The sequence below is a fragment of the Danio rerio genome, chromosome 20 (genome assembly GCF_052040795.2).
Source record: "Danio rerio strain M-AB ecotype USA chromosome 20, GRCz13ab, whole genome shotgun sequence".
NCBI lineage: Eukaryota > Metazoa > Chordata > Actinopteri > Cypriniformes > Danionidae > Danio > Danio rerio.
In genome coordinates, this window is record NC_141040.1 from 59,527,501 (window position 1) to 59,554,668 (window position 27,168).

The 27,168-nt window shown below is 43.2% G+C and overlaps 1 protein-coding gene across 15 annotated transcripts in view; it reads right to left on the bottom strand.

The window, feature by feature from the left end:
* The window catches only part of plcb4b (phospholipase C, beta 4b), a 98,630-nt gene that overhangs the window by 8,511 nt on the left and 62,951 nt on the right, over positions 1-27,168 (bottom strand). For 10 of the 15 annotated variants that reach the window (XM_087298653.2, XM_087298647.2, XM_087298646.2 and 7 more), the window contains 12 exons: positions 20,269-20,320; positions 19,660-19,762; positions 12,857-13,021; positions 11,611-11,815; positions 9,830-9,918; positions 9,605-9,743; positions 8,533-8,582; positions 8,375-8,440; positions 8,169-8,284; positions 4,731-4,806; positions 4,484-4,659; positions 3,849-3,950 (listed from right to left, as the gene is read on the bottom strand). In XM_087298653.2, the coding sequence (XP_087154779.1) occupies positions 3,849-3,950; positions 4,484-4,659; positions 4,731-4,806; positions 8,169-8,284; positions 8,375-8,440; positions 8,533-8,582; positions 9,605-9,743; positions 9,830-9,918; positions 11,611-11,815; positions 12,857-13,021; positions 19,660-19,762; positions 20,269-20,320 (1,339 nt within the window). The remainder of the gene's footprint in view (positions 1-3,848; positions 3,951-4,483; positions 4,660-4,730; positions 4,807-8,168; positions 8,285-8,374; positions 8,441-8,532; positions 8,583-9,604; positions 9,744-9,829; positions 9,919-11,610; positions 11,816-12,856; positions 13,022-19,659; positions 19,763-20,268; positions 20,321-27,168) is intronic. The other 5 variants (XM_087298654.2, XM_087298648.2, XM_087298660.2 and 2 more) reach the window with 1 other exon arrangement.

Genomic DNA, 27,168 nt, shown 5'->3' on the forward strand with positions numbered 1-27,168 from the left:
GTGATTGTGTGGTTATAGTGATTGTGTGGTTATAGTGATTGTGTGATTATAGTGATTGTGTGGTTATAGTGATTGTGTGATTATAGTGATTGTGTGGTTATAGTGATTGTGTGATTATAGTGATTGTGTGGTTATAGTGATTGTGTGATTATAGTGATTGTGTGGTTATAGTGATTGTGTGGTTATAGTTATTGTGTGATTATAGTGATTGTGTGGTTATAGTGATTGTGTGGTTATAGTTATTGTGTGATTATAGTGATTGTGTGATTATAGTGATTGTGTGATTATAGTGATTGTGTGGTTGTAGTGATTGTGTGATTATAGTGATTGTGTGGCTATAGTGATTGTGTGATTATAGTGATTGTGTGGCTATAGTGATTGTGTGATTATAGTGATTGTGTGGTTATAGTGATTGTGTGGTTATAGTGATTGTGTGATTATAGTGATTGTGTGGTTATAGTGATTGTGTGATTATAGTGATTGTGTGGTTATAGTGATTGTGTGGTTATAGTGATTGTGTGGTTATAGTTATTGTGTGATTATAGTGATTGTGTGGTTATAGTGATTGTGTGGTTATAGTTATTGTGTGATTATAGTGATTGTGTGATTATAGTGATTGTGTGATTATAGTGATTGTGTGGTTGTAGTGATTGTGTGATTATAGTGATTGTGTGGCTATAGTGATTGTGTGATTATAGTGATTGTGTGGTTATAGTGATTGTGTGATTATAGTGATTGTGTGGCTATAGTGATTGTGTGATTATAGTGATTGTGTGGTTATAGTGATTGTGTGGTTATAGTGATTGTGTGATTATAGTGATTGTGTGGTTATAGTGATTGTGTGATTATAGTGATTGTGTGGTTATAGTGATTGTGTGGTTATAGTGATTGTGTGGTTATAGTTATTTTGTGATTATAGTGATTGTGTGGTTATAGTGATTGTGTGGTTATAGTTATTGTGTGATTATAGTGATTGTGTGATTATAGTGATTGTGTGATTATAGTGATTGTGTGGTTTTAGTGATTGTGTGGTTATAGTGATTGTGTGATTATAGTGATTGTGTGATTATAGTGATTGTGTGATTATAGTGATTGTGTGGTTATAGTGATTGTGTGATTATAGTGATTGTGTGATTATAGTTATTGTGTGATTATAGTGATTGTGTGGTTATAGTGATTGTGTGGTTATAGTGATTGTGTGGTTATAGTGATTGTGTGATTATAGTGATTGTGTGGTTATAGTGATTGTGTGATTATAGTGATTGTGTGATTATAGTTATTGTGTGATTATAGTGATTGTGTGGTTATAGTGATTGTGTGGTTATAGTGATTGTGTGATTATAGTGATTGTGTGGTTATAGTGATTGTGTGATTATAGTTATTGTGTGATTATAGTGATTGTGTGATTATAGTGATTGTGTGATTATAGTGATTGTGTGGTTATAGTGATTGTGTGATTATAGTGATTGTGTGATTATAGTGATTGTGTGATTATAGTGATTGTGTGGTTATAGTGATTGTGTGATTATAGTGATTGTGTGATTATAGTGATTGTGTGATTATAGTGATTGTGTGGTTATAGTGATTGTGTGATTTTAGTGATTGTGTGGTTATAGTGATTGTGTGATTATAGTGATTGTGTGATTATAGTGATTGTGTGATTATAGTTATTGTGTGATTATAGTGATTGTGTGGTTATAGTGATTGTGTGATTATAGTGATTGTGTGGTTATAGTGATTGTGTGGTTATAGTGATTGTGTGATTATAGTGATTGTGTGGTTATAGTGATTGTGTGATTATAGTGATTGTGTGGTTATAGTGATTGTGTGGCTATAGTGATTGTGTGATTATAGTGATTGTGTGGTTATAGTGATTGTGTTGTTATAGTGATTGTGTGATTATAGTGATTGTGTGGTTATAGTGATTGTGTGATTATAGTGATTGTGTGGTTATAGTGATTGTGTGGCTATAGTGATTGTGTGATTATAGTGATTGTGTGGTTATAGTGATTGTGTTGTTATAGTGATTGTGTGATTATAGTGATTGTGTGGTTATAGTGATTGTGTGATTATAGTGATTGTGTGGTTATAGTGATTGTGTGGTTATAGTGATTGTGTGGTTATAGTTATTGTGTGATTATAGTGATTGTGTGATTATAGTGATTGTGTGGTTATAGTGATTGTGTGGTTATAGTGATTGTGTGGTTATAGTTATTGTGTGATTATAGTGATTGTGTGGTTATAGTGATTGTGTGGTTATAGTTATTGTGTGATTATAGTGATTGTGTGATTATAGTGATTGTGTGATTATAGTGATTGTGTGGTTGTAGTGATTGTGTGATTATAGTGATTGTGTGATTATAGTGATTGTGTGGTTGTAGTGATTGTGTGATTATAGTGATTGTGTGATTATAGTGATTGTGTGGTTATAGTGATTGTGTGGTTATAGTGATTGTGTGATTATAGTGATTGTGTGGTTATAGTGATTGTGTGATTATAGTGATTGTGTGATTATAGTGATTGTGTGATTATAGTGATTGTGTGGTTATAGTGATTGTGTGGTTATAGTTATTGTGTGATTATAGTGATTGTGTGGTTATAGTGATTGTGTATAGCCATTGTGACTGTGATTATAGTGATTGTGTGATTATAGTGATTGTGTGGTTATAGTGATTGTGTGATTATAGTGATTGTGTGATTATAGTGATTGTGTGGTTATAGTGATTGTGTGATTATAGTGATTGTGTGATTATAGTGATTGTGTGATTATAGTTATTGTGTGATTATAGTGATTGTGTGGTTATAGTGATTGTGTGGTTATAGTGATTGTGTGGCTATAGTGATTGTGTGGCTATAGTGATTGTGTGATTATAGTGATTGTGTGGTTATAGTGATTGTGTGGTTATAGTTATTGTGTGATTATAGTGATTGTGTGGTTATAGTGATTGTGTATAGCCATTGTGACTGTGATTATAGTGATTGTGTGATTATAGTGATTGTGTGGTTATAGTGATTGTGTGATTATAGTGATTGTGTGATTATAGTGATTGTGTGGTTATAGTGATTGTGTGATTATAGTGATTGTGTGATTATAGTGATTGTGTGATTATAGTTATTGTGTAATTATAGTGATTGTGTGGTTATAGTGATTGTGTGATTATAGTGATTGTGTGGTTATAGTGATTGTGTGGTTATAGTGATTGTGTGGTTATAGTGATTTTGTGGTTATAGTGATTGTGTGATTATAGTTATTGTAGTGATTATATTGATAATGATTGTAGTGATTTTAGTGATTGTTTGTGATTATGGTCATTACAGTGATTGCAGTGATTGTTTGTGATTGTGTGTGATTATAGTTATTGTGTGATTATAGTGATCACTGTGATTGCAGTGATTCTGTGTATTATAATTGTGATTGTGTGTGATTATCCCTGCATAAGTCAAGACGATCCTCTACAGTTGTTTTTAATTGTGATTATGTGATTATGGTGATAGTGACTGTGATTATAGTAATTGTGTTTGAACATTGTAATTTTTTTATGATCATTTGGATTGTCTGTGATTTTAGTGATTAGTGTGATTATTAGCAACGTGTGTGATTATAGTGATGTAGTGTTTATAATGTTTGAGTGATCATTGCAATTATAGTGATTATGTGTGACCATGTTGATTATGTTTAATTGTGTATGATCTTAGTGATTGTGTGTGATCATTGTGATTATCTGATAATAGTGATGTTGTGCATGTTCACCTCACACTCCGCCTTGTTCTTGATGCCTATATCTTGATTGTTTGGGATTATGGCGATGTTGTGTGATGATAGTGATGTTGTGTGTGTGTATATATACCTCTCACGCTCCGCCTTGTTCTTGATGCTCTTGTCCTGGCTGATGGCTTTGCTGTTTTCCATGGAGCTCTTTGCCTGATTGGCCTTCATCTCTTTACTTTGTCTGCGAATCACAACACACACACACTATTAACACACAACACCCACACACACACCCTACAACCCACACACTTTATTAACACACAACACAATATTAACACACACACATGCCCAGACAGACGCAGCGCTGTGTGTTTTGAAGAGTGTTTCTCCATCAGAATAATGAACTGGAGCTCCGGCATCATTAATGTCTGATCATGTTAACAGGACAGTGCAGATCAATATACTCATTATTCTAGAGCTGGTCTTTACTCGCTCTACTGTACTGCTGTACCACATTCTCATATTGCTGAGAAAGCTCCTGGTTGGCCAGTGTTTTTCATTAAGGAGCTTGTTATTAAGGATGTGTGTTTTACAGCTCTGTCTGCACTCTTCAGTCTATCAGTGGCTGTGTAATGAGTGTAAACGCTACAGTCATGACGGCAGCATCTGCAGCTCTTCAGAGGAAACAGCTCAACACATCAGGAATAAAGAAACATCTCAGCGCTCATGGAACAGCTCCAGCTGAGCGGTGTGTGTGTGAGTGTGTGTGTGTACCGCTCGTGGATCAGCTTCATCTGGCTGGTCTGCTGCTCCTGTACGCTGCTCATCAGCCTTTTCAGGAGTTCGCTCTGCTGTGTGATGTGTGTGTCCTTCAGCTCCTGCTCCTCTGAGCTGCAGCCGCTCAGCATCTCTGACCACTCCTTAGTGTGCTGCGCCACCATGTCCTTCACCTGAGACAAAACATGTCAGTTGTGTTGGTCTGCTGCTCTGTGAGGGATTAGATTAAGGTCATTAGTATTACCTTCTCTTTATGATCTGTCGTGAGAGTTTCAATTTTCACCGCCGTCTCCTTCTTCAACTCAGAGCAGTTAGTCTCTCTGAACACAACAAACCCGTCAGGACAGCATAGTGAGAAGAGGCATTCAGATCATACAGAACCACAGAATCAGAGTGATTTAGATCAGACAGAATGACTGATTCAGAGTGATATAGATCAGACAGATTGACTAATTCAGAGTGATTTAAATCAGAGAGATTGACTGATTCAGAGTGATTTAGATCAGACAAAATGACTGATTCAGAATGATTTAGATCAGACAGATTGACTGACTCAGAATGATTTAGATCAGACAGATTGACTGATTCAGAGTGATTTAGATCAAACAGATTGACTGATTCAGAATGATTTAGATCAGACAGAATGACTGATTCAGAGTGGTTTAGATCAGACAGATTGACTGATTCAGAGTGATTTAGATCAGACAGATTGACTGATTTAGAGTGATTTAGATCAGACAGAATGACCGATTCAGAGTGACATAGATCAGACAGAATGACCGATTCAGAGTGATTTAGATCAGACAGATTGACTGATTCAGAGTGATAAAGATCAGACAGATTGACTGATTCAGAGTGATTTAGATCAGACAGATTGACTGATTCAGAGTGATTTAGATCAGACAGAATGACTGATTCAGAGTGATTTAGATCAGACAGATTGACTGATTTAGAGTGTTTTAGATCAGACAGATTGACTGATTCAGAGTGTTTTAGATCAAACAGATTGACTGATTCAGAGTGATTTAGATCAGAAAGATTGACTGATTCAGAGTATTTTAGATCAGACAGAATGACTGATTCAGAGTGATTTAGATCAGATAGATTGACTGATTCAGAATTATTTAGATCAGACAGAATGACTGATTCGGAGTGATTTAGATCAGACAGATTGACTGATTCAGAGTGATTTAGATCAGACAGAATGACTGATTCAGAGTGATAAAGATCAGACAGATTAACTGATTCAGAATTATTTAGATCAGACAGATTGACTGATTCAGAGTGATTTAGATCAGACAGATTGACTGATTCAGAGTGATTTAGATCAGACAGATTGACTGATTCGGAGTGATTTAGATCAGACAGATTGACTGATTCAGAGTGATTTAGATCAGACAGAATGACTGATTCACACTGATAAAGATCAGACAGATTGACTGATCCAGAGTGATTTAGATCAGAAAGATTGACTGATTCAGAGGGATTTAGATCAGATAGATTGACTGATTCAGAGTGATTTAGATCAGACAGATTGACTGATTCAGAGTGATTTAGATCAGACAGAATGACTTATTCAGAGTGATAAAGATCAGACAGAATGACTGATTCAGAATGATTTAGATCAGACAGATTGACTGATTCAGAGTGATTTAGATCAGACAGATTGACTGATTCAGAGTGATTTAGATCAGACAGATTGACTGATTCGGAGTGATTTAGATCAGACAGATTGACTGATTCAGAGTGATTTAGATCAGACAGAATGACTGATTCACACTGATAAAGATCAGACAGATTGACTGATCCAGAGTAATTTACATCAGACAGATAGACTGATTCAGAGTGATTTAGATCAGACAGAATGACTGATTCAGAGTGATAAAGATCAGACAGAATGACTGATTCAGAATGATTTAGATCAGACAGATTGACTGATTCAGAGTGATTTACATCAGACAGATTGACTGATTCAGAGTGATTTAGATCAGACAGATTGACTGATTCAGAGTGATTTAGATCAGACAGAATGACTGATTCAGAGTGATAAAGATCAGACAGAATGACTGATTCAGAATGATTTAGATCAGACAGATTGACTGATTCAGAGTGATTTACATCAGACAGATTGACTGATTCAGAATGATTTAGATCAGACAGATTGACTGATTCAGAGTGTTTTAGATCAGAAGGAATGACTAATTCAGAGTGATTCAGATCAGACAGAATGACTGATTCAGAGTGATTTAGATCAGACAGATTGACTGATTCAGAGTGATTTAGATCAGAAGGAATGACTAATTCAGAGTGATTCAGATCAGACAGAATGACTGATTCAGAGTGATTTAGATCAGACAGATTGACTGATTCAGAGTGATTTAGATCAGACAGATTGACTGATTCAGAGTGATTTAGATCAGACAAAATGACTGATTCAGAGTGATTTAGATCAGACAGATTGACTGATTCAGAATGATTTAGATCAGACAGATTGACTGATTCAGAGTGATTTAGATCAGACAGATTGACTGATTCAGAGTGATTTAGATCAGACAAAATGACTGATTCAGAGTGATTTAGATCAGACAGATTGTCTGATTCAGAGTGATTTAGATCAGACAGAATGACTGATTTAGACTGATTTAGATCAGACAGAATGACTGATTTAGACTGATTTAGATCAGACAGATTGACTGATTCAGAGTGATTTAGATCAGACAGATTGACTGATTCAGAGTGATTTAGATCCGACAGAATGACTGATTTAGACTGATTTAGATCAGACAGAATGACTGATTCAGAGTGATTTAGATCAGAAGGAATGACTAATTCAGAGTGATTCAGATCAGACAGAATGACTGATTCAGAGTGATTTAGATCAGACAGATTGACTGATTCAGAGTGATTTAGATCAGACAGATTGACTGATTCAGAGTGATTTAGATCAGACAAAATGACTGATTCAGAGTGATTTAGATCAGACAGATTGACTGATTCAGAATGATTTAGATCAGACAGATTGACTGATTCAGAGTGATTTAGATCAGACAGATTGACTGATTCAGAGTGATTTAGATCAGACAAAATGACTGATTCAGAGTGATTTAGATCAGACAGATTGTCTGATTCAGAGTGATTTAGATCAGACAGATTGACTGATTCAGAGTGATTTAGATCAGACAGATTGACTGATTCAGAGTGATTTAGATCAGACAGAATGACTGATTTAGACTGATTTAGATCAGACAGATTGACTGATTCAGAGTGATTTAGATCAGACAGATTGACTGATTCAGAGTGATTTAGATCAGACAGAATGACTGATTTAGACTGATTTAGATCAGACAGAATGACTGATTCAGAGTGATTTAGATCAGACAGATTGACTGATTCAGAGTGATTTAGATCAGACAGAATGACTGATTCAGAGTGATTTAGATCAGACAGAATGACTGATTTAGACTGATTTAGATCAGACAGAATGACTGATTTAGACTGATTTAGATCAGACAGAATGACTGATTCAGAGTGATTTAGATCAGACAGAATGACTGATTTAGACTGATTTAGATCAGACAGAATGACTGATTCAGAGTGATTTAGATCAGACAGAATGACTGATTCAGACTGATTTAGATCAGAAGGAATGACTGACTCAGTCTGATTGCTTCGCTGGACTCACCCTCTCTTCTTGATGGCCTTCTCCAGCAGTTTCTCCAGGGTGTTCTTCTCCTTGTCGTGCTGAGCCACCAGTTTGTCCACCTGTGTGCAGTGGGATTTCTGCATGGCGTTGTGTTCCTGCAAGCAGATCATGTTTAATTATCTCCTAATGTTATTGAATCAGTGTTAGACATGTGGACAGAAGCGTGTCAGGCGTGACCTGCAGACCTTAGCGTGACGTTTCTTTAGCGTGTTCAGCTCCTTCTGCTGCTTCTTCAGCAGTTTAATGAAGGTCTGATGATTAAAATAACACACACTGTTGAAGAGTCGGACGCAGACCGTCAAACAAATCAGTGAGACCTGATGAACTGACTCAGAACATTTACCTTCATCTGCTTTAAGTCTTCGATGTTCACCTGATTGACCACAGAATGATCTGGAAACAGAGGAAACAATCAGCTTCAGTCACCTCAGATCAACAGACAGAAACACACCTCATCATCACTCATCCATAACGCCTGTATATATTAACATAACCAAGAGGATGTGTCATGTGGCATGTTATGAGCAGGCTTTATCATCACACACTGAGCAGACGACTTATTTCACACAGTTTCATGTGTGTGTGTGTGTGTGTGTGTGTGTATAGAGAGTGTGTGTATAGAGAGTGTGTGTCCCTAGGATAAAATATTATGATATGTTAAATGCTCTGAGACCTTTCCTCACTCTGAGTCTCTCTTCAGATTCCCTGCTGATGACAACACTGTAATGAACACCTGTGGGAAGTATTATCTATGCCTTTACACACTGCCACCATCTTTACTTTCTTATTGGCAGTGTGTGTGTGTGTGTCTGTATATGTACCCACATAGCAAAATTTCTCTGGCCCAGCTCTGGCCCACACAATCAGGTTTTGCTTGGCCCACATGCCGCAGTGAATTACGGTACATGACTGGACCAAATCTGGCTTCCAGACAAGGGCCAAACACAGACCATATCTGGGCCAAGTCTCAGCCAAGTTAATAACTCATAACTGGGCCTGAACTGGGCCAGATAGGTTGGTGTGTCACGATTGCAATGACATTGATAAACCCATGGAGTGATGCGCTTTAGGCACACTATGGGCACGCTTTTTCTCAAAGTGACCTGATTGGTAGAATTTTTTTTCTTTACTCAAAAATGATTTTAGTGTATTTTAAATGTGGGTCAAGACTGGCCAAACTCACATGGCCCACTTATCAAATTTTTAAATCTGGGCCAAATACTACGTTTTTCATTTGGCCCAAATCTTTTGTGCCGCCTTAAAGACGGTGCCACCTCTGCCAAACCCGGGCCATGTTTGGCCCACATGCTGTGTGCCAGTGCCGGATGAATGCCTGCTGTGCCAGCTTTATGCCAAATCTGGGCCAGAATTCTTTGCTACTAGGGTAGTGTGTATGCAGAGTGTGTGTGTCTCACCACCTCTGGTGTCGTTGGTGTTGTTGTGTGTGTTGTTGGTCTCTGCGCTGCTCTGCGGCGTCACGCTGCTCTTCACCTGACTCACTTTACTCTTCTTATCACTCTTAGAGCTCTCATTGGGCACGTCTGCGATGTCACTCTGCACACACACACCCACACACACACATATCAGTACACACACAGACACGTCAGTACACACAAACACACATCAGTGTGCACACACACCGTCTCGATGCCGAGCGCCCTCATCTGATCTGCTCGTTTCTCAGCGATGGTGAGGAACTTCTTTGGATCAGACAGTGCATCAACGATGGCTGGAGAACACAAACACACAATGAAGATCAATAATCACTGATAGATGATCAATAAGAAGATCACACACACACGTTTGAGTGTGTGTGTGTGTGTGTGTGTGTGTGTGTGTGTGTGTGTGTGTGTTGTGTGTGTGTGTGTGTGTGTGTGAGCGTGTGTCTCATACTTCAGATTCATTCTCTTCTTTATCTATAGGCCATGTTCCAAACTCTTACAAGCTAGCTGTTATTAAGCCTATCATTAAGAAACCGCAACCAGACACCAACAACTGAGCTAACTATAGGCCTATCTCAAATCTTCCATTTATGTCTAAAATACTAGAAAAAGTTGTTTCTACTCAATTATGCTCTTTTCTGCAGACGAACAATATTTTTGAAGTGTTTCAGTCAGGTTTCAGGGCTCACCACAGTACAGAAACCGCCTTAGTGAAAATAACCAATGATTTACTCTTAGCTGCTGACCGAGGGTGCGTCTCGCTATTAGTTTTACTCGATCTCAGTGCGGCATTTGACACCATTGACCACAATATCCTCATAAACCGCTTATATTCCACAGGTGTCCATAGACAGGCTCTACAATGGTTAAGGTCATACTTAACTGACCGTTACCAGTGTGTGAATATTAATGGACGCCTCCACCAGTCTGCCCAGTGCAGTATGGGGTGCCTCAAGGATCAGTTTTAGGCTCTTTGCTGTTTACAATCTACATGCTGCCACTGGGAGACATTATTAGAAGACATGGGATCAGCTTTCACTGCTCTGCAGATGATCCTCAATTATATACTTCAACTAAACCTGACGAGACGTCTGAACTGTCTAAACTAACTGAGTGTATTAGAGATGTTCAAGACTGGATGACCAACAATTTCCTTCCCTTAAACTCAGACAGAACAGAATTATTACTTATTGGGCCTAAATCCTGTACACAGCAGATCTCACAACTCAATCTACAATTAGAGGATACAGAGTTAGCGTTAGCACTATTATAAAAGATCTGGGTGTCATATTAGACAGCAGCTGAACATCAGATCTCTCATGTCACAGAAACCGTCTTCCTTCATCTGAGAGATATCGCTAAGTTATGAAGAATGCTCTCCATCTCAGACTCAGTAAAGCGAGCTGATGCTTGTATGAGCTCTAGATGAGACGACTGTAATGCTCTGGTGGTCCAGCATCCTCTATTAATAAGCTTCAGTCAGTGAATCTGCAGTTCTCAGCAGCTCCAGCAGATATGTCCACATCCCCCCAGTGTTCTCCTCCTGACACCGGCTGCTGTTCAGTTCCGTATTGATCATCAATTATTGCTTCTTACCTATAAAGCTGTACATAACCCAGCTCCTGTTTATCTGACCCAGCTTCTGTCTCGCTACAACCCAACCCGCTCTTGAAGATCTCTAAACTCCCAGAACAGCAGAGTCCACTAAAGGAGGTCGAGTCTTCTCATTTATGGCTCCTGAACTCTGGAATAGTCTTCCTGATAATGCCGAGGCTCAGACACACTCTCCCAGCTCAACACTAGAGTAAAGACCGGCCTCTTTAGTGACGCACACACACACTGCAGCACATAACGCCATGATGCATGAGTGTGCTCCACGCAGGTGAGTGGGCTTGATAAACCACCCTTAGTGTGTGTTAAGAGTATTTGTGTGTATTTGAGTGTGTGTGTTTGAGCATATGTGTGTGTGTGTGTCTCACCGCCAAAGCCGTCGGGCACATAAGTTTTGAGCACGATGTTGCAGAACACGGTGGGCAGTGAGAGCGGTTTGTTCCCCTCGTTGCGCAGTGAGATGTGTCTGTATCCCGCCTGCAGGCCGTCCAGAGGCAGGAGCCGCTGACCAATCAGCTTACTGTTGTCGTCGAACACTGCGATCCGCAACACGGCCAGATCCGGCAGAATCACCTGCACACACACACACGCACGCACGCAAATACACACGCACACACGCACGCACACACACGCGCACACACACACACACACACACACACACACACACACACACACACATGCACACACACGCACAGACAGACAGACATCAACAATCGCTCAAACACTGAGGCATGATGGGATACAGCACTGTCACACAACTGATACACACACAGTACAGGACCTTAGTGAGAGCAGCACTGGACAACAAAATCACAGCAACAAATTGAATCTGTGTGTGTGTGTGTGTTTGTGTCTGTTTGTATGTGTGTGTGTGTGTGTGTCTGTTTGTTTGTTTGTGTGTGTGTCTGTTTGTATGTGTGTGTGTGTGTGTGTTTGTGTGTCTCTTTGTTTGAATTTGTGTGTGTTTGTGTGTGTGTGTGTACATAATGCAGGTAAATACAGATTTCATTGTTCTCTTGTAAAGATGCCTTTGCTGCTAGTTTGTGTGTGTGTGTGTGTGTGTGTGTGTGTGTGTGTGTGTGTGTGCATTTATAAACACAACAGAAGTGTAATGTTCTCACTGTAACAGACAAAACACAGCCTGCGGGAATCATCCTCTGTGAAAATAGTAAGAATCATGAAACCAATTTAGTCTGTGCATGTGTGTGTGTATGTGTGTGTGCCTGTGTGTGTTTGTGTGTGCGCGCGCAGTGGCACTGCGGCAGTGCTGATTTATGGTCTGTGTCTGTGGTGTCAGTGTCACGGCCGAGAGACGCAAACACTGCTGCATCAGCACATTACCAACATCTCAGCCTCACTGTGTGTGTGTGTGTGTGTGTGTGTGTGTGTGTGTGCAGATCCTCAGCTGCTGTATCAGTGCTGGAGTTCCTAAACCATCACCATTTCTGTACAAAACTCTCTCTCAATCTTAGATGATGTGAGATTCACCAAACACTCACCAAATGCTCAAACTCATCAATCACTCATCAATCAATAATTAATCAATAATCAATTAATAATTGATCTCTGATCAAACCCGACAGTATGTGTGTGTGTGTGTTTGTGTGTGTGTACCTTGCGGAAGACGAAGGGCTCCTCGTTGTAGTACGGGTTCAGGCCGTTGTTCATCACCATGCGTGTGCGGAACTCTTTGCGGATGGTGTCGGTGGGAAGGCCGTACATGTCCACTTCCACATACGTGCCGATCTTTTTATCTGATAAGAACTGACCTGAAAACACCTGAGGAACAACACACAACACACAACAAGGCTCATACGACAGCTCAACTTACAGCTAACAATAGAATACACAACAGAATACACACACACACACGCACACACACACACAAGCCCAAATCAGGCAGAGCTGACAGTGTGGGGAACACAGATAAAATAAGCAGAGATTTACTCTGACATGAGTTTCAGTGCAGACCACACAACAGACATCATTTCCCGTCTTCCTCATGATCATTATTCTTATAAATAAACTCATATTCCAGATTTTGGTTCTTGCAACACATTTCAGAAACGGTTGTATCAGTGTCATGTTGCCGTTCCTCTTCACAACACTTAAAGGCGTTTAGGGACTGAAGACAGCGAGTGATGAAGTGTTTCAGGGTCATTCTGCCCCATTCTACCTGCAAACAAGTCTTAAGGTAAGCAACAGTACAGGCTCTTCATTCTGTGCTTCATAACGCAGCACACATTCTCTATTGGAGACAGGTCGGGACTGCGGGCAGAAGTGGACGGTCCTTCTGCACACTGTTAACATAGGGCTTCCTATTGGCATAGTAAAGTTTTGACTGGCGTTTGTGGATGCCGCAGTCGTGCTGAGCCCATGTGCTGATCTGGCTCATAGTTGAATGAGGACTCTTGATGCAGCGCCCCCTGAGGGGTCGGAGGTCACGATTGCTCTGCTCAGGCTTGCGCTCGTGTCCTTTACGCACTGAAACTCCTCCAGATTCCTTCAGTCTTTGTATATATCATTCATTAATTTTCATTGGCTTGGTCCCTTATTTATCAAGGGTCACCACAGCGGAATGAACCGCCAACTATTCTAGCATATGTTTTTTACACAGCGAATGCCCCTCCAGCTGCAACCCAATACAAGGAAACACCCATACACTAGGGTTGTCATGATCCCATAAATTTAGGCTACAGTACTATACCAGCTGAAGTATCATGATTCCACATAGTATCGCCATACTGTATTAACTGTAGCGAGCCATGTAATACCACGTCGCCCTGGGCACAAATCCACACCAGCTGGATCTCTCATCAACCTCGGATCGCTCACAGCTGGACCTCATCAGCCAGGGAGAGATATAAGCCAGCCCCACACAGAAGGAAGTGAGCTTCATTTGACATGACTCCCTGCGCTAACGCTTGTCTCTCTCTGTCTCTCCCACAGTCCAGCTCGTGACCGATCCAACACTCTACATCTCACCAGCCTTCACCATCTCCCCGGAGCACTTGAGCACGCACCTTTAAGAAGAGCACCCTTTCACCCCAATATCACTTGTAAATAAAGGCACCCTCCGGGGCATTGTTTGTAACATTATCTACGGTGTTTGTGTTTTCCCTCTGCCTCGCTACAACTGGTGGAGAATGCGGGCATTGCAGAGGGAAAAATTCAGAAGAAACACTCACCATTAAGTAGAAAATAACCGCTGAATTTTTCTCTGTGTTTGTTACAGACAGGCATCCGCTCTCTCTCTCTCCCACGCTTCCTCTTACTCGGCTGTCAACATCCCGTCGCCATGTCGGTGGAAGAGGTACTGCTCCACCTAGTGGAGATCTCCAGGAAACAGAATTCCATCTCTGAGCAGCTTACAGCCAGACAGGATCGACTGGAACAGCAGCTCCGCCAGGCGGCCAGACACCATCCGACTCCCGAAGTGAGTGCGCATCATCATCTCACTAAACTCAGCGACCTGGATGATATTGACGCTTATTTACATACCTTTGAGGTTATTGCCGAGAGAGAAGGCTGGCCAAAAGAAAACTGGGCGAGAATGTTGGCTCCGTTTCTCACAGGAGAAGCGCAACGAGCATATTTTTCACTAGAGACACCTAAAAATGAAGATTACAAAGCGTTAAAAAAGGAAATATTAGCCAGAATGGGGCTATCCACAATCAGCGCAGCCCAACAGTTTTCCCAGTGGTCTTACGACGAGAAACAACCAGTGAGAACCCAAGCAGCTCAACTTTCTCGCCTGGGAAGGCTATGGTTATTGGGAGGAGATCCCTCGGCGGTCCAGGTCGCTGAGAAGGTGATCATCGAGAAGATGATGCGTGCGTTACCCCGACGTTTGCGAACACTCACCAGCATGCGAAATCCTGAGTCACTGGCCACCCTGGTGGAGGCGATCGAGCTGGCTGAAGCTCACATCGCCCGAGATAATGGGGAGAGAGCGGCTCTGCCACCCCGGAGGGTAAGTGCACCTTGGCGACCGGTGGAGGGCACAGCGCGACCAGGCGGCAGACCAGCGGTCCCCAGCCCGATGGACGAGCCGATGCCCACCGAGCCGACGACGCACTCGACCCCGGCCTGGACAGCAGGGTGCGCGGTTCACCGCAATATCCCTCCCGAAGCTCCCACCCATAAAGTCCAGCTAGAGGGAAAAACACAAACGGCCACCTTAGACACAGGAAGCGCCATCACTCTGGTTCACCCGAAAACTTTAAAATACCATCATGAAAGCAAAGGGCGAATTCCGATCACGTGTGTGCATGGTGATACCCGCCACGTACCCGCCCGAAGAGTAACCATCGCGGCGAAACCAGGTAGCTGGCGAATCGAAGTCGGGGTTGTTCCAGACCTTCCTGTGTCCCTCTTACTGGGCAGAGACTGGCCGGGGTTCGACGAACTCCTAACTCACCACCACGCTCCATCGGCTCGTTCAAAGAAGAACAAGCCACGGGCTCATCGGGACCGCAAACCAGCGCTGATGACCACCGAGAGCGACAGAGGGGGTGAGTCATCTATATCTGCTAATCTATACTTTGATCTGTTTCAACAGATAACCGCAGGAGGTGATTTTGGCAGAGCACAGAGGGAAGATGAAACGTTCAAACACTGTTGGCCACAAGTACGGATCATCGACGGAAATGAGCGACTTCCCAGCCCTCACCCCCTCCCACATTTCATTGTGGAAAATGGTCTGCTGTACTGTGTCGCAGAGAGGCGGGGGGAAAAGAAGACACTACTGGTCGTTCCGAGGACCAAGAGGGAGACGGTCTTAGAACTGGCACATACCCACCCGATGGCGGGACATCTGGGAGCGGCCAACACGGTGAAAAGGATCCGCGACCGTTTCCATTGGCCGGGGCTAGACGGGGAAGTAAAGAGGTATTGCCAGGCATGTGACATCTGCCAGAGAACGTCTCCCCAACGACCACCCCCCAGCCCTCTAATACCGCTACCCATCATCGATGTGCCCTTCACCCGAATTGGTATGGACTTGGTAGGGCCTTTGCCGAAGTCGGCCCGGGGACATGAGCACATCCTTGTTATCCTCGATTATGCCACCAGATACCCTGAAGCGATTCCCCTGAGGAAAGCCACGTCATCGGCCATCGCGAAGGAGCTGTTTCTGCTATGCAGTCGAGTGGGAATCCCAACGGAGATACTGACCGACCAGGGCACCCCCTTCATGTCCCGGTTGATGGCAGACCTCTGTCACCTACTCAAGGTAAAACAGCTAAAAACCTCTGTATATCATCCACAGACGGACGGCCTTGTCGAGCGCTTTAACAAGACTCTGAAGCAGATGCTCCGACGGGTGGTGGCAGAGGACGGGCGCGACTGGGACCTCATGATCCCGTACGTGTTATTCGGTATCAGGGAAGTCCCCCAGGCCTCCACAGGATTTACCCCCTTCGAACTGCTGTTTGGCCGCCAACCCCGAGGCCTATTGGATGTGGCTCGTCAAGCCTGGGAACAGGAACCAGCCCCCCAGCGGTCGGTGATTGAACACGTACGGGACATGAGAGAACGCATCGACAAAATCATGCCCATCGTCAAACAACACCTGACCGAAGCCCAGCGCGCCCAGCAGAGATTGTATAACCGGCCCGCCCAACCCAGAGAGTTCCACCCAGGGGACAAGGTGATGATACTCATACCTACCACAACGTCGAAGTTCCTCGCATCCTGGAAGGGACCATACACCGTGGTAGAAAGGGTAGGGCCGGTAAATTATCGAGTCCGTCAGCCGGGACGAAGACGGGAAGAACAACTCTACCACATAAATCTTATGAAGAAGTGGGTTGCAGCTCCAGGTCATCTCGTTGCCTTCGCTGAAGAAACTCTTCCCGTTGTCCACATTGGTGAGCAACTCTCACCAAACCAGAAGGCGGAGCTGCAAGCCTTGGTTGGTCAGTTCAAGGATGTGTTCTCAGAGAAACCGGGCCGAACCTCCATCATCCAACACAACATTATCACTCCTCCTGGCACCATCGTCCGGCAAAGGCCTTATCGAGTTCCAGAGGCTCGCAGGCTGGCTATCGACGAGGAGATCCAGAAGATGAGAAGGTTAGGCATCATCGAACCATCCCGTAGCCCGTGGTCCAGCCCAATAGTGATGGTCCCCAAACCCGATGGCACCCTCCGTTTCTGTAACGACTTCAGGAAACTCAATGAGATCTCCAAGTTCGACGGATACCCCATGCCTCGGGTGGACGAGCTGCTGGATAGGCTGGGTGGAGCCCGATTTATCTCAACCATCGACCTCACCAAAGGCTACTGGCAGTTACCACTCAGTGAAGACGCCAAGGAGAAAACCGCCTTCTCCACACCCGGTGGGCACTGGCAATACCGGGTTCTTCCCTTCGGGCTCCACGGGGCCCCAGCCACATTCCAAAGAATGATGGACATCCTGCTGAGGCCCCACCAGCCATATGCAGCAGCCTACCTGGACGACCTCATCGTCCACTCAGAGTCATGGGAAGAACACCTATCCCGGTTACGGAGGGTGCTCTTAGATCTTCGACGGGCTGGGCTCACAGCTAATCCCAAGAAATGCCACCTGGGTCTAGCCGAAGCCAGATACCTCGGGTTCCACATTGGACGAGGTCTCATACAGCCACAGCAAAACAAGGTCAAGGCACTACAGGAAACTCCACAACCCACCACAAAGACCCAGGTACGTGCATTTCTGGGGTTAGCGGGCTACTATAGATGTTTCATACCTAACTTCTCATCCATAGCCAGCCCTTTGACAGACCTGACCAGAAAGGGGCAGCCGGAGAGGATAAGATGGACCAAGGAAGCCGACGATGCGTTCCGAGCCCTAAAGAAGTCCCTCACGTCCTCACCGGTACTGCACGCACCTGACTTCGGCTGCCCCTTCATTCTACAGACGGATGCTTCCGACTCGGGCCTGGGCGCGGTCCTCTCCCAGGTCCACGGCGATGAAGAACATCCCATAATGTACGTGAGTCGGAAGCTGACCCCCGCAGAGACCCGCTATGCAACGGTGGAGAAGGAGGCCCTGGCGATCAAGTGGGCAATCCTGGAGCTAAGATACTATCTCCTTGGCAGGAAATTCACTCTGGTGACCGACCACGCCCCGCTACAATGGATGGCGACAGCGAAGAACAACAACGCTCGGGTCACCAGGTGGTTCCTGTCGCTCCAGGATTTCAACTTCGACGTACAACATCGAGCCGGGGCCTCCCACGGAAACGCAGACGGACTCTCACGGCTCTGGTCAGGATGGGCAGGTCTGTCGAAACATTCTACCCCCCCTCTCAATACACTGCTCTTCCTTCGCAGGACACCCAGGACCAGGACGACGCTAAGGGGGGGGGAATGTAGCGAGCCATGTAATACCACGTCGCCCTGGGCACAAATCCACACCAGCTGGATCTCTCATCAACCTCGGATCGCTCACAGCTGGACCTCATCAGCCAGGGAGAGATATAAGCCAGCCCCACACAGAAGGAAGTGAGCTTCATTTGACATGACTCCCTGCGCTAACGCTTGTCTCTCTCTGTCTCTCCCACAGCCGAGTCCAGCTCGTGACCGATCCAACACTCTACATCTCACCAGCCTTCACCATCTCCCCGGAGCACTTGAGCACGCACCTTTAAGAAGAGCACCCTTTCACCCCAATATCACTTGTAAATAAAGGCACCCTCCGGGGCATTGTTTGTAACATTATCTACGGTGTTTGTGTTTTCCCTCTGCCTCGCTACATAACTCAAATCTACAAAATAAAGCAAATTGTCACAAATGCTTTACTCTATACATTATAATACTTAAATTTCACCCATAATTCCCCTATTATTGAGCACCTACATGTACTTATTTGTACAGATATTCTGTATATCCTTAATGACGATACTACCGTTTACAAACTACAGTGGCACCACCAGTATTTTGGAGATACTAAAGTACCAGTAAACTGCACAACCTTACCATACACACTCATTCACACACACTTACACTACCACCAATTTAGTTGATCAGTTCCCCTATAGCGCATGTGTTTGGACTGTGGGGGAAACTGGAGCACCCGGAGGAAACCTACAGCAACACGAGGAGAGCATGCAAACTCCACAGCTGGGACTCAAACCAGCAACCTTTTTACTGTGAGATGACAGTGCTAACTACTAATATAGATATTTCAAGCATGACCATGATCCAAAACATGATAAGGTGGTAAAACATGATTGTTTTGCAGTGGCCCAGCCAGAGTTCTGACTTAAAGGGTCATGAAACCCCCTGTTTCAGCAGGGTGTATTCACACCTCTACTTCAGGAAAAGTCAGGAAAGTGGGCGTGTCCAGCTCTGTTTAGGGGGGAGTGTCGGAGGAGGGAAAAAAGCATGATCCAGCAGGTGATTGTGAGATAATAATGTGTGTTGTGTGTCACCTGTACGCTGCAGGTTGCTGCGATCACTCCGTCCACCGGCGTCTCAGAGAACGGGTCGAACATTCGGTCCCCACGCCGCATGAAATCTGGCTTCAGCAAATACCTGCAGGAGACGCATGAGTGAGCACAGTTTCACACACACACACACACACACACACACACACACACACACACACACACACACACACACACACACACACACACACACACACACACACACACACACACACACACACACACAGCACTGCGCTCTGCCTTCAGGACAGGTATTCATTATTTCTGATTAATTGTTCTAAAGAAGATTAATGATCCGAGCTTTCCATTACACATTCCCCATCACACACACGCACACACACGCACACACACACACACACACTCATTCTCTCTCTCACACAGGACATTAAGGCTCTGTGATATTGACGCTCGTGGGCTGGTAATCTCAGTGGAGTGTGTGTCCTCCGGCTGGATCTCTGCTGGAGAAAGTGTGTGTGATGTTTAGCGAGCGTCATTAGTGTAATGTGAGTGTGTGTGTGTGTGTGTGTAGTGGATGCCGCCGCGGGCTGCAGATAATGCGATGTGACGCTGCATCTAATGGAAACACACACTCACCCGCACGCGCCATTATACTCGAACTTCCCCTGATTCAGCTGCATGCCCAGATCTGAAACACACACACACACACACACACACACACCGCATTACACACACTACACTACAGTAAATGCAGCATACTCTAGACCTGCAGAATGAAGCGTTTGCATACTATAACATGACATTAATACATGCATGCAGATATTCAGAAACATGCTCAGTGAAGTCAGAGATTCTGCTGTGCGTTACATGGGTCTGTCTTTGTTTTGGCCTCTTTAACCTGCTCAATGCCAGTTAAGCCAATTATATTTCAGCAGCCGGGTTGCCAGATAGTGGAAAACAGCGTATTTCATATCATTCAGTCGGTCAGGAAGACTCTCTAAACATGCGTCTGTGACTGAAATGTGATCTCTGGTGGACAGCAGCAGACTCTGAAATGAGACGCAGATTCAGAGTTCCACATGAGGTGGTTATGATTAGCCCATATTATAAATATTAGGAGTGTAAACATTAGGTGAGCAGGTCACATTGTAACCCCGTGTCCCAACAACATGCTACATGATGAGATACGCAGTGATGAGCAGTTTGGTTGTTTGCAACAGACGAAACAGGACAGAGATGTAAACACAGCCATTCAGAATAGTGCACTCACTGCACTCCAGCACAATGCTGAGCTTTATCATCTAATAAACACATATTAACGCTCCTGAACATGATTAAATGTAGATGCTGAATCACTGATGTGCATACCTGTCAACATCGGGATGTGAAAATAAGGGATATGGCACATCCCCACCACCCCCAAACACAAATGACTAAATATGTTCATCTAGACCCATTTCCTTGTAAAGAAACAGTATGTATTATTATTATTATTTACAAAATAGTATACATTAGAAAAAGCTGCAAATAAATTAGCAAACAGTGTAGCCTCTTCAAATTAACAGCTATGATGAAAAAATAGAATCAACTCATCAAATCTCATGAACCTTTTCTTCACTGTATAACTGACACATCCTGATTAAAGAGCAGTGAATGAAGCTCTCGTTTAGATGTTTTGTTTGATCACATCAAAGAGAACAGAATCACCAAGAGGCGACAGTCTAGTGCAGTCTGGGTAACGGCCACTAGATGCCACTAATGTCACGTGGCGAACATTTTGGAATGAAAATGTCAATAGAACAACAGCATGGAAAACTAACGTTACACAAAATGAATTTTGTTAAATATGAGTAAAAATATTATATATTCATACAGTCCTACTGAAAAGCAACATTTTAAACAATATCTCAATGAAAAGAAAACAATTTCCCAAATGTTGACAAGACTAAGTTTAACGTTATATCTTCTTAACTCATGACATGATAGTAAAGTTAACAAAATAACTCCAATTACTATTTTTTTTAGTTCTGCTTAAAATAGGGTGATGCAAAAACGAGTCCCACATCAACAACTAGTTTGTATGGCCTCCGTGATCTTTAATGACAGCAGCAAGACTTGTAGGTATGGAATGAACAAGGTGGCTTTATTTTGCAACATCTACCTTTTCCATTCTACTAAAGTGACCTTCCCTTAGAGTTACTCAGAGATGCTCAACTTGACGTCTCTTCAGAATTCAGCATATGTTTCATTTGATTCAGATCAGGGGACATATTTATAATAATATAATATATTAACACAGATGTGTATGAGTGTGTGTGTGTTTGCGTGTGTGTGTGTGTGTGTGTGTGTGTGTGTGTGTGTGTGTGTGTGTGTGTGTGTGTGTGTGTGTGTGTGTGATAAATTTATGTGTCAGAATTCAATTATTTTGAACAAAGTGGCTCTTTAAATAAAAGCTTTATCAGTCTTTCTTTGACAGACAACACTGGAAAAAATACTATTATTATAACATAAAGTCTAATACTGCAACAGAAAGTGCACTGTCAGTCTGCTGTCAACATGCCATTTTGAAAGTCCTTTTAATTTAACATGCCAGTATTGATTTACATTATGCCAGTGAGTTAACTATTAAATTAAAGTGATTTCACCTAAAAGTCACAGTTCCAGGAAAATATTATTAACACTTTACAATAAGGTTCAGTAGTTAATGCATTTACTAACATGAAGTAATCATGAACAACACATGTACAGCATTTATTAATCATAATTAAACATTTACTAATGCATTATTAACATTCAAGTCAGTGCTTGTTAACATTAGTTAATGCACCATGAGTTAACATGAACTAACAATGAACTGCTGTATTTTCATTAACTAACGTTAACTAACATAAATAAATACTGTAGTAAATGTATTGTTCATTGTTTGTTCATGTTAGTAAATGCATTAATTAACATTAACTAATGAACATTATTGTAAAGTGTGACCATATTATGGTTATAATATAAACGTTAAGTCTGTAAAACAGACAATTAAAAGTACTGATGATTGTGATAGTAAGTGCTGTATTGTCGTCTTTCAGGTTGTGTCTCAGCTTTAATGCGCTTTTTAAATAAATAAATGAAATCAAAGCAGCTGCTTTGAACAAACGTTACATGCTTTAATTGTTGTTTTAGTTTCTTGTGATGCGAGAAGCACTGGTTGCAATATTACTACAGGCCACTAGGTTGCAGTAGAGGGGAGTGAGAACTGGATATATTCCAGCTCACCATAGAAAGTGAGTCGTGTTTGGTAGAGGGAACCACATGGTGAACTGAGGCTACCGACCCACTCCGGTTCCGATTGTTTTGAGAACATTATTGTTGCTGCTCAAATGTGCGTATTGAATACGTTTTAAGTTTGAAAGTTTTTTCAATGGTTGGTTGTGATTTGCCCTATGTTCATTTCTTATGTAGACAGGACCTGTTGTCCTAGAGATGAGGTGTTTGTTGGTGCTTTCAATGGACTGCAATGATTTGGTTTCAACATTCTTTATGCTTCTCATTGGCAAATGAACTATATGTGTACACGTGGAATGACGGTCAGCGACTCTTAAATTCCTCATCGTACTACTGTTTTCCCAGTGTGAGGAAGTGGATATTATTGCATCACACTCAAATCCCTCTACGCAACATTCACCCAACCATCTATATCATTTACACAGACTGTTTACATTCAATGACTGCTTGGTTTTGGATATTGGTTACTTTTGTTTGTGTGGACTATATACTGTATACACATGTAGAGAAATTAAACAAGAAGGAAAAAGGGAAAAACAGGCTTGTGAAGTTTATTTTAATTTCAGTATGTGTGAAATAAAAATTCTGTGAACTCCCTCAGTGTAACATCTTGCATGCATAGAGGTGGTGTTACAGCAATAAGACCCAGTGGACGGCCGATCGCTTTCACTCCAAAATGACGGAATCTGGGGCTGCTGCTGCTGCAGTGGAACGTTCTGTTGAGTGTCGCCCAAGTGTGCCGCAAGCCTGCGTTTGAGTGAAGGTCTCGGCCGTTAGATCGCCCCCTGGGGGCTGGCTGCAGTACAAGTCATAAAGCCCGCCTCCTCTGTGTTAATGAAGGAGACTTGAGCCCAAATAAAAAAAATTATTACACTTGCAATAAAATGTCCTGAAAGATGGTTCTGGTGGATTAAGGCACTGGTTATTGTGCTGAAATAGGTGCAGATCTTCATTTTTGTAAAATGTTTGTTTTTAGCAGTAATTTAATGCTGGGCCAGTGGCGTAGCGGACGGGCCCGCAGGGCACGCACCGCGGGGGGCCCCGCGTGATTAGGGGGCCCCACGTCGTCGCGATTTTTAATAATTGAAAATCCAGGAATCGCAATAATCAAACTCTTGGGAACAACTGTGGACGGAACCAAAGTTTACAGGTCTGTGTTCTCTGAACTCCGCTCAGGCGGTGGACTACTTCATTCTGATTGCTTGCCGCCGAACCGCGTCATAGCCAATGAAGACGCGCCGCTGTTTCTCGCCGCCGGTTCTCGTTAAAAAATGAATGACTTCTGGCTACTTTGACGCTCTCGCCACTTTCGGTTTGTGATCGCTCCTCAGCTTGTGAAGGATTCCCCGCGTTGTCACGCCACTCCGCCTCCTTTCCCCGCTCCTCAATTTGTGACATAGATATATACACTAGATATCGCATAGGGACCCTGAGCATGCGTCTATAGCGCCGCCACATTGGTACAGTGCTCCCAGGACAAATGTCATTCAACCGCACTAGACAATTACGTGAAGATGCGGGACTGTAGCGCTGTCTACGAGTGTAGTAACGAGCAAACAAAGAAAACAAAGCACAAAGGCAGAACATTTCATAGGATTAAGTTTTTTTTGTTTTTGTATGTTTTGAAATTTGTGCTAATCAGGTAACGTTATTGATGATAACAGTCACTTTCTGCATTCACCATAAGGCAAAGTAGCACCAACTCGCACTAAACACTCGGCTTATGCTAGGTTTGTTGAATAAATCAGCAAACAATGCAAAAGAAATATGACAAAGAGATACTGTGGTGCCAGAAACTTGTATTATTGTCGGCTAACGTTAGTGAAAGAGTCGTTCATAACGGAGATTCATTCACAAGCGAATCGCTCCCTCCGTCAGTATGAGCAGTGAAAGCAGGAGAGGAGCTGTATTTCAGCACATGATTAGATCAAATTTAACAGGGAGAGTGAATAGTACATTTCCATACACACAAACACAAGCTCTTTGTCAGGAATGCCCGTGCGATAAGTGATCCATCAATGTAGAAAAGTGATGTCAAATAAAAATTTTCATATTAAAAAAATGCATACTAACATCCAGGAAAACTCCCGATCATAGATATATGTGTATATCTATATCTATGTGTATATGTGTATATCCCCCCCCCAATCTCCCAACCCCACCCCCCCCTAACTGGGGGCCCCGTCGGTGATCCCTGCAGGGGGGCCTCCGCATTTTGCGCTACGCCACTGTGCTGGGCGTGTCATCGTGATTGACAGCTGTGATTGACAGTTTCTCAAAGCAGCGCATCTGAGCTTCGGCAGGAGACTGAAGTGTTATTATTCGATTTCTTTGTTATTTTACCATGACAAAATGAGTTCAGCAGTAAACTATAGTTTCTGACATACATGATCCTGGTGGAACACTGTTTATTCACTAAGGTCAGGGCTTTTTTCGGGCTTTATTAGTTTGCTGATACACGCCTAACCACCCAGATAGCAAAATACACTCGGGCCAGTTTCGGCTAGATTCTCGCCTGCCCGAGACTTACCCCTCAGAGCTCAGACTGACTACCTCTGCTGGACCTACTCCGGATGCCTGGACTCACTGCCCAATTTCAGCCCGAGTCAATCAAGCCAGATGCGACAGCCGAGCGAGCCGGCGCTGCCGCATGCGAGCCGGAATCAGCCCGCGACGCCGCGAGTAGGTTATGCGCTGTGGCCCGGAGCTGGCGCGATTGAATATATAAAACCCTCATATTTGTTAACGTTATTACATCCATCTGTGTTAATATGACAGCAAATGCATACTGAGATGTTTGGGGGGCGTAGTTGATTTTACATAAAGCGTTTGGTTGGAAGCTCGACTCTGGCTCCATCAGACAGTCCTTCTGCGCATGTCAAGGCTCCAATTTCAGCAGTCTTTTGCGACAGTTTGTGCTCGTCAAGCAGGCGTTTTGCCCTCAAGGCGTTCAATGGGAAAAGGGGCTGTCGCGTCGTCCATATTTTTTACAGTCATTGGTGTCGCCTCTTGGTCACTCTAAGCTCTTTGATCACATTAAATATCAGAGGTGCCACTGTACAAATGCACACATCTATAATGAAAGCCTTCGACTGCTTCCCTGTTTATGCTCATTTAAGACTAAATGTGTTGTGTTTAAAAGAAAACCTGCCATAACCCACACGTTCAGATGTTATCATCATTATGTGTTTACTGGTAATGTTTATTGCCACCCTCCATTAAAGACTGAAAATACATGAGGAATAGGGGAAACTAGCTTTACAGGATGATAGCGGGATAGAACTGTTAAATACAGGAGAATCAACAGGAGGGTTGACGGGTGTGCTGATGTGTGTTGATTTGCACTGTCTCAGTTCTGACGGTTTATTGTATTCTCCAGATCTGAGCTGAACTATCTGCTGCTGCTGCTGTCAGTAGTGTGCTGATACATGTCATGTCAGACTCACGGTATCGGCATTTAACACTGAATAAAGCACATGAGCTGTACCTGAGCTGAGGTGGTCAATCTGGCAAAACTTGTGTGTGTTTTGATCCAGTAATGCAATATAGTTCAACCACAAACACACACTGCTCCTTTATTGATGGTTGGTGTAATGATCAGCTGCTGAGGGTTAAGGTAAAGGATTGCTCTATAACTGCTGCTGTCTGACCTCAGCACACGGACTCATTCATCTCCAGTACATCTGTGACTCACTCAGAGCTTATATATAGACTGAAACACACACACACACACACACAGACACACACACACACGCACACACAGATGCATGCATGTGCACATGATTGAGTTTGTGTGTGTGTGTGGGAACAGATGCTGCTTCATTCCCACTGGTGGACCGTAAGAGAACTGAGCGCATGTTAGAGAAGCTGCCCCCCCCCCCAACACACACACACACACACACACACACACACACACACTGCAGCGCTGCATTATAGATCACACTGGTTTCAGCACTGATGAGTTGAACTGAATACACACTGAGCAGATCTGAATAAAGACGTGGTGGTGTGTGTGTGTGTGTGTGTGTGTGTGTGGTTAGAGCTGTTTCACTCAGGGTTTACACTCTAAAACAGACATCACTGTCTTTCACAGGCTGAAAAGCCGCATCTCCAGGACCTGCAGTGAGCATCAAGCAGACTAACAGGAGAGTCTGTCATTAATCAGGTGTTTTTCCATTTTGGTGATTCATACATCAGCTAATGATTCGTTTAGATGAGTCTGAGACTTTAAACGCATCACTAAACACTGGCTGCAGAGGC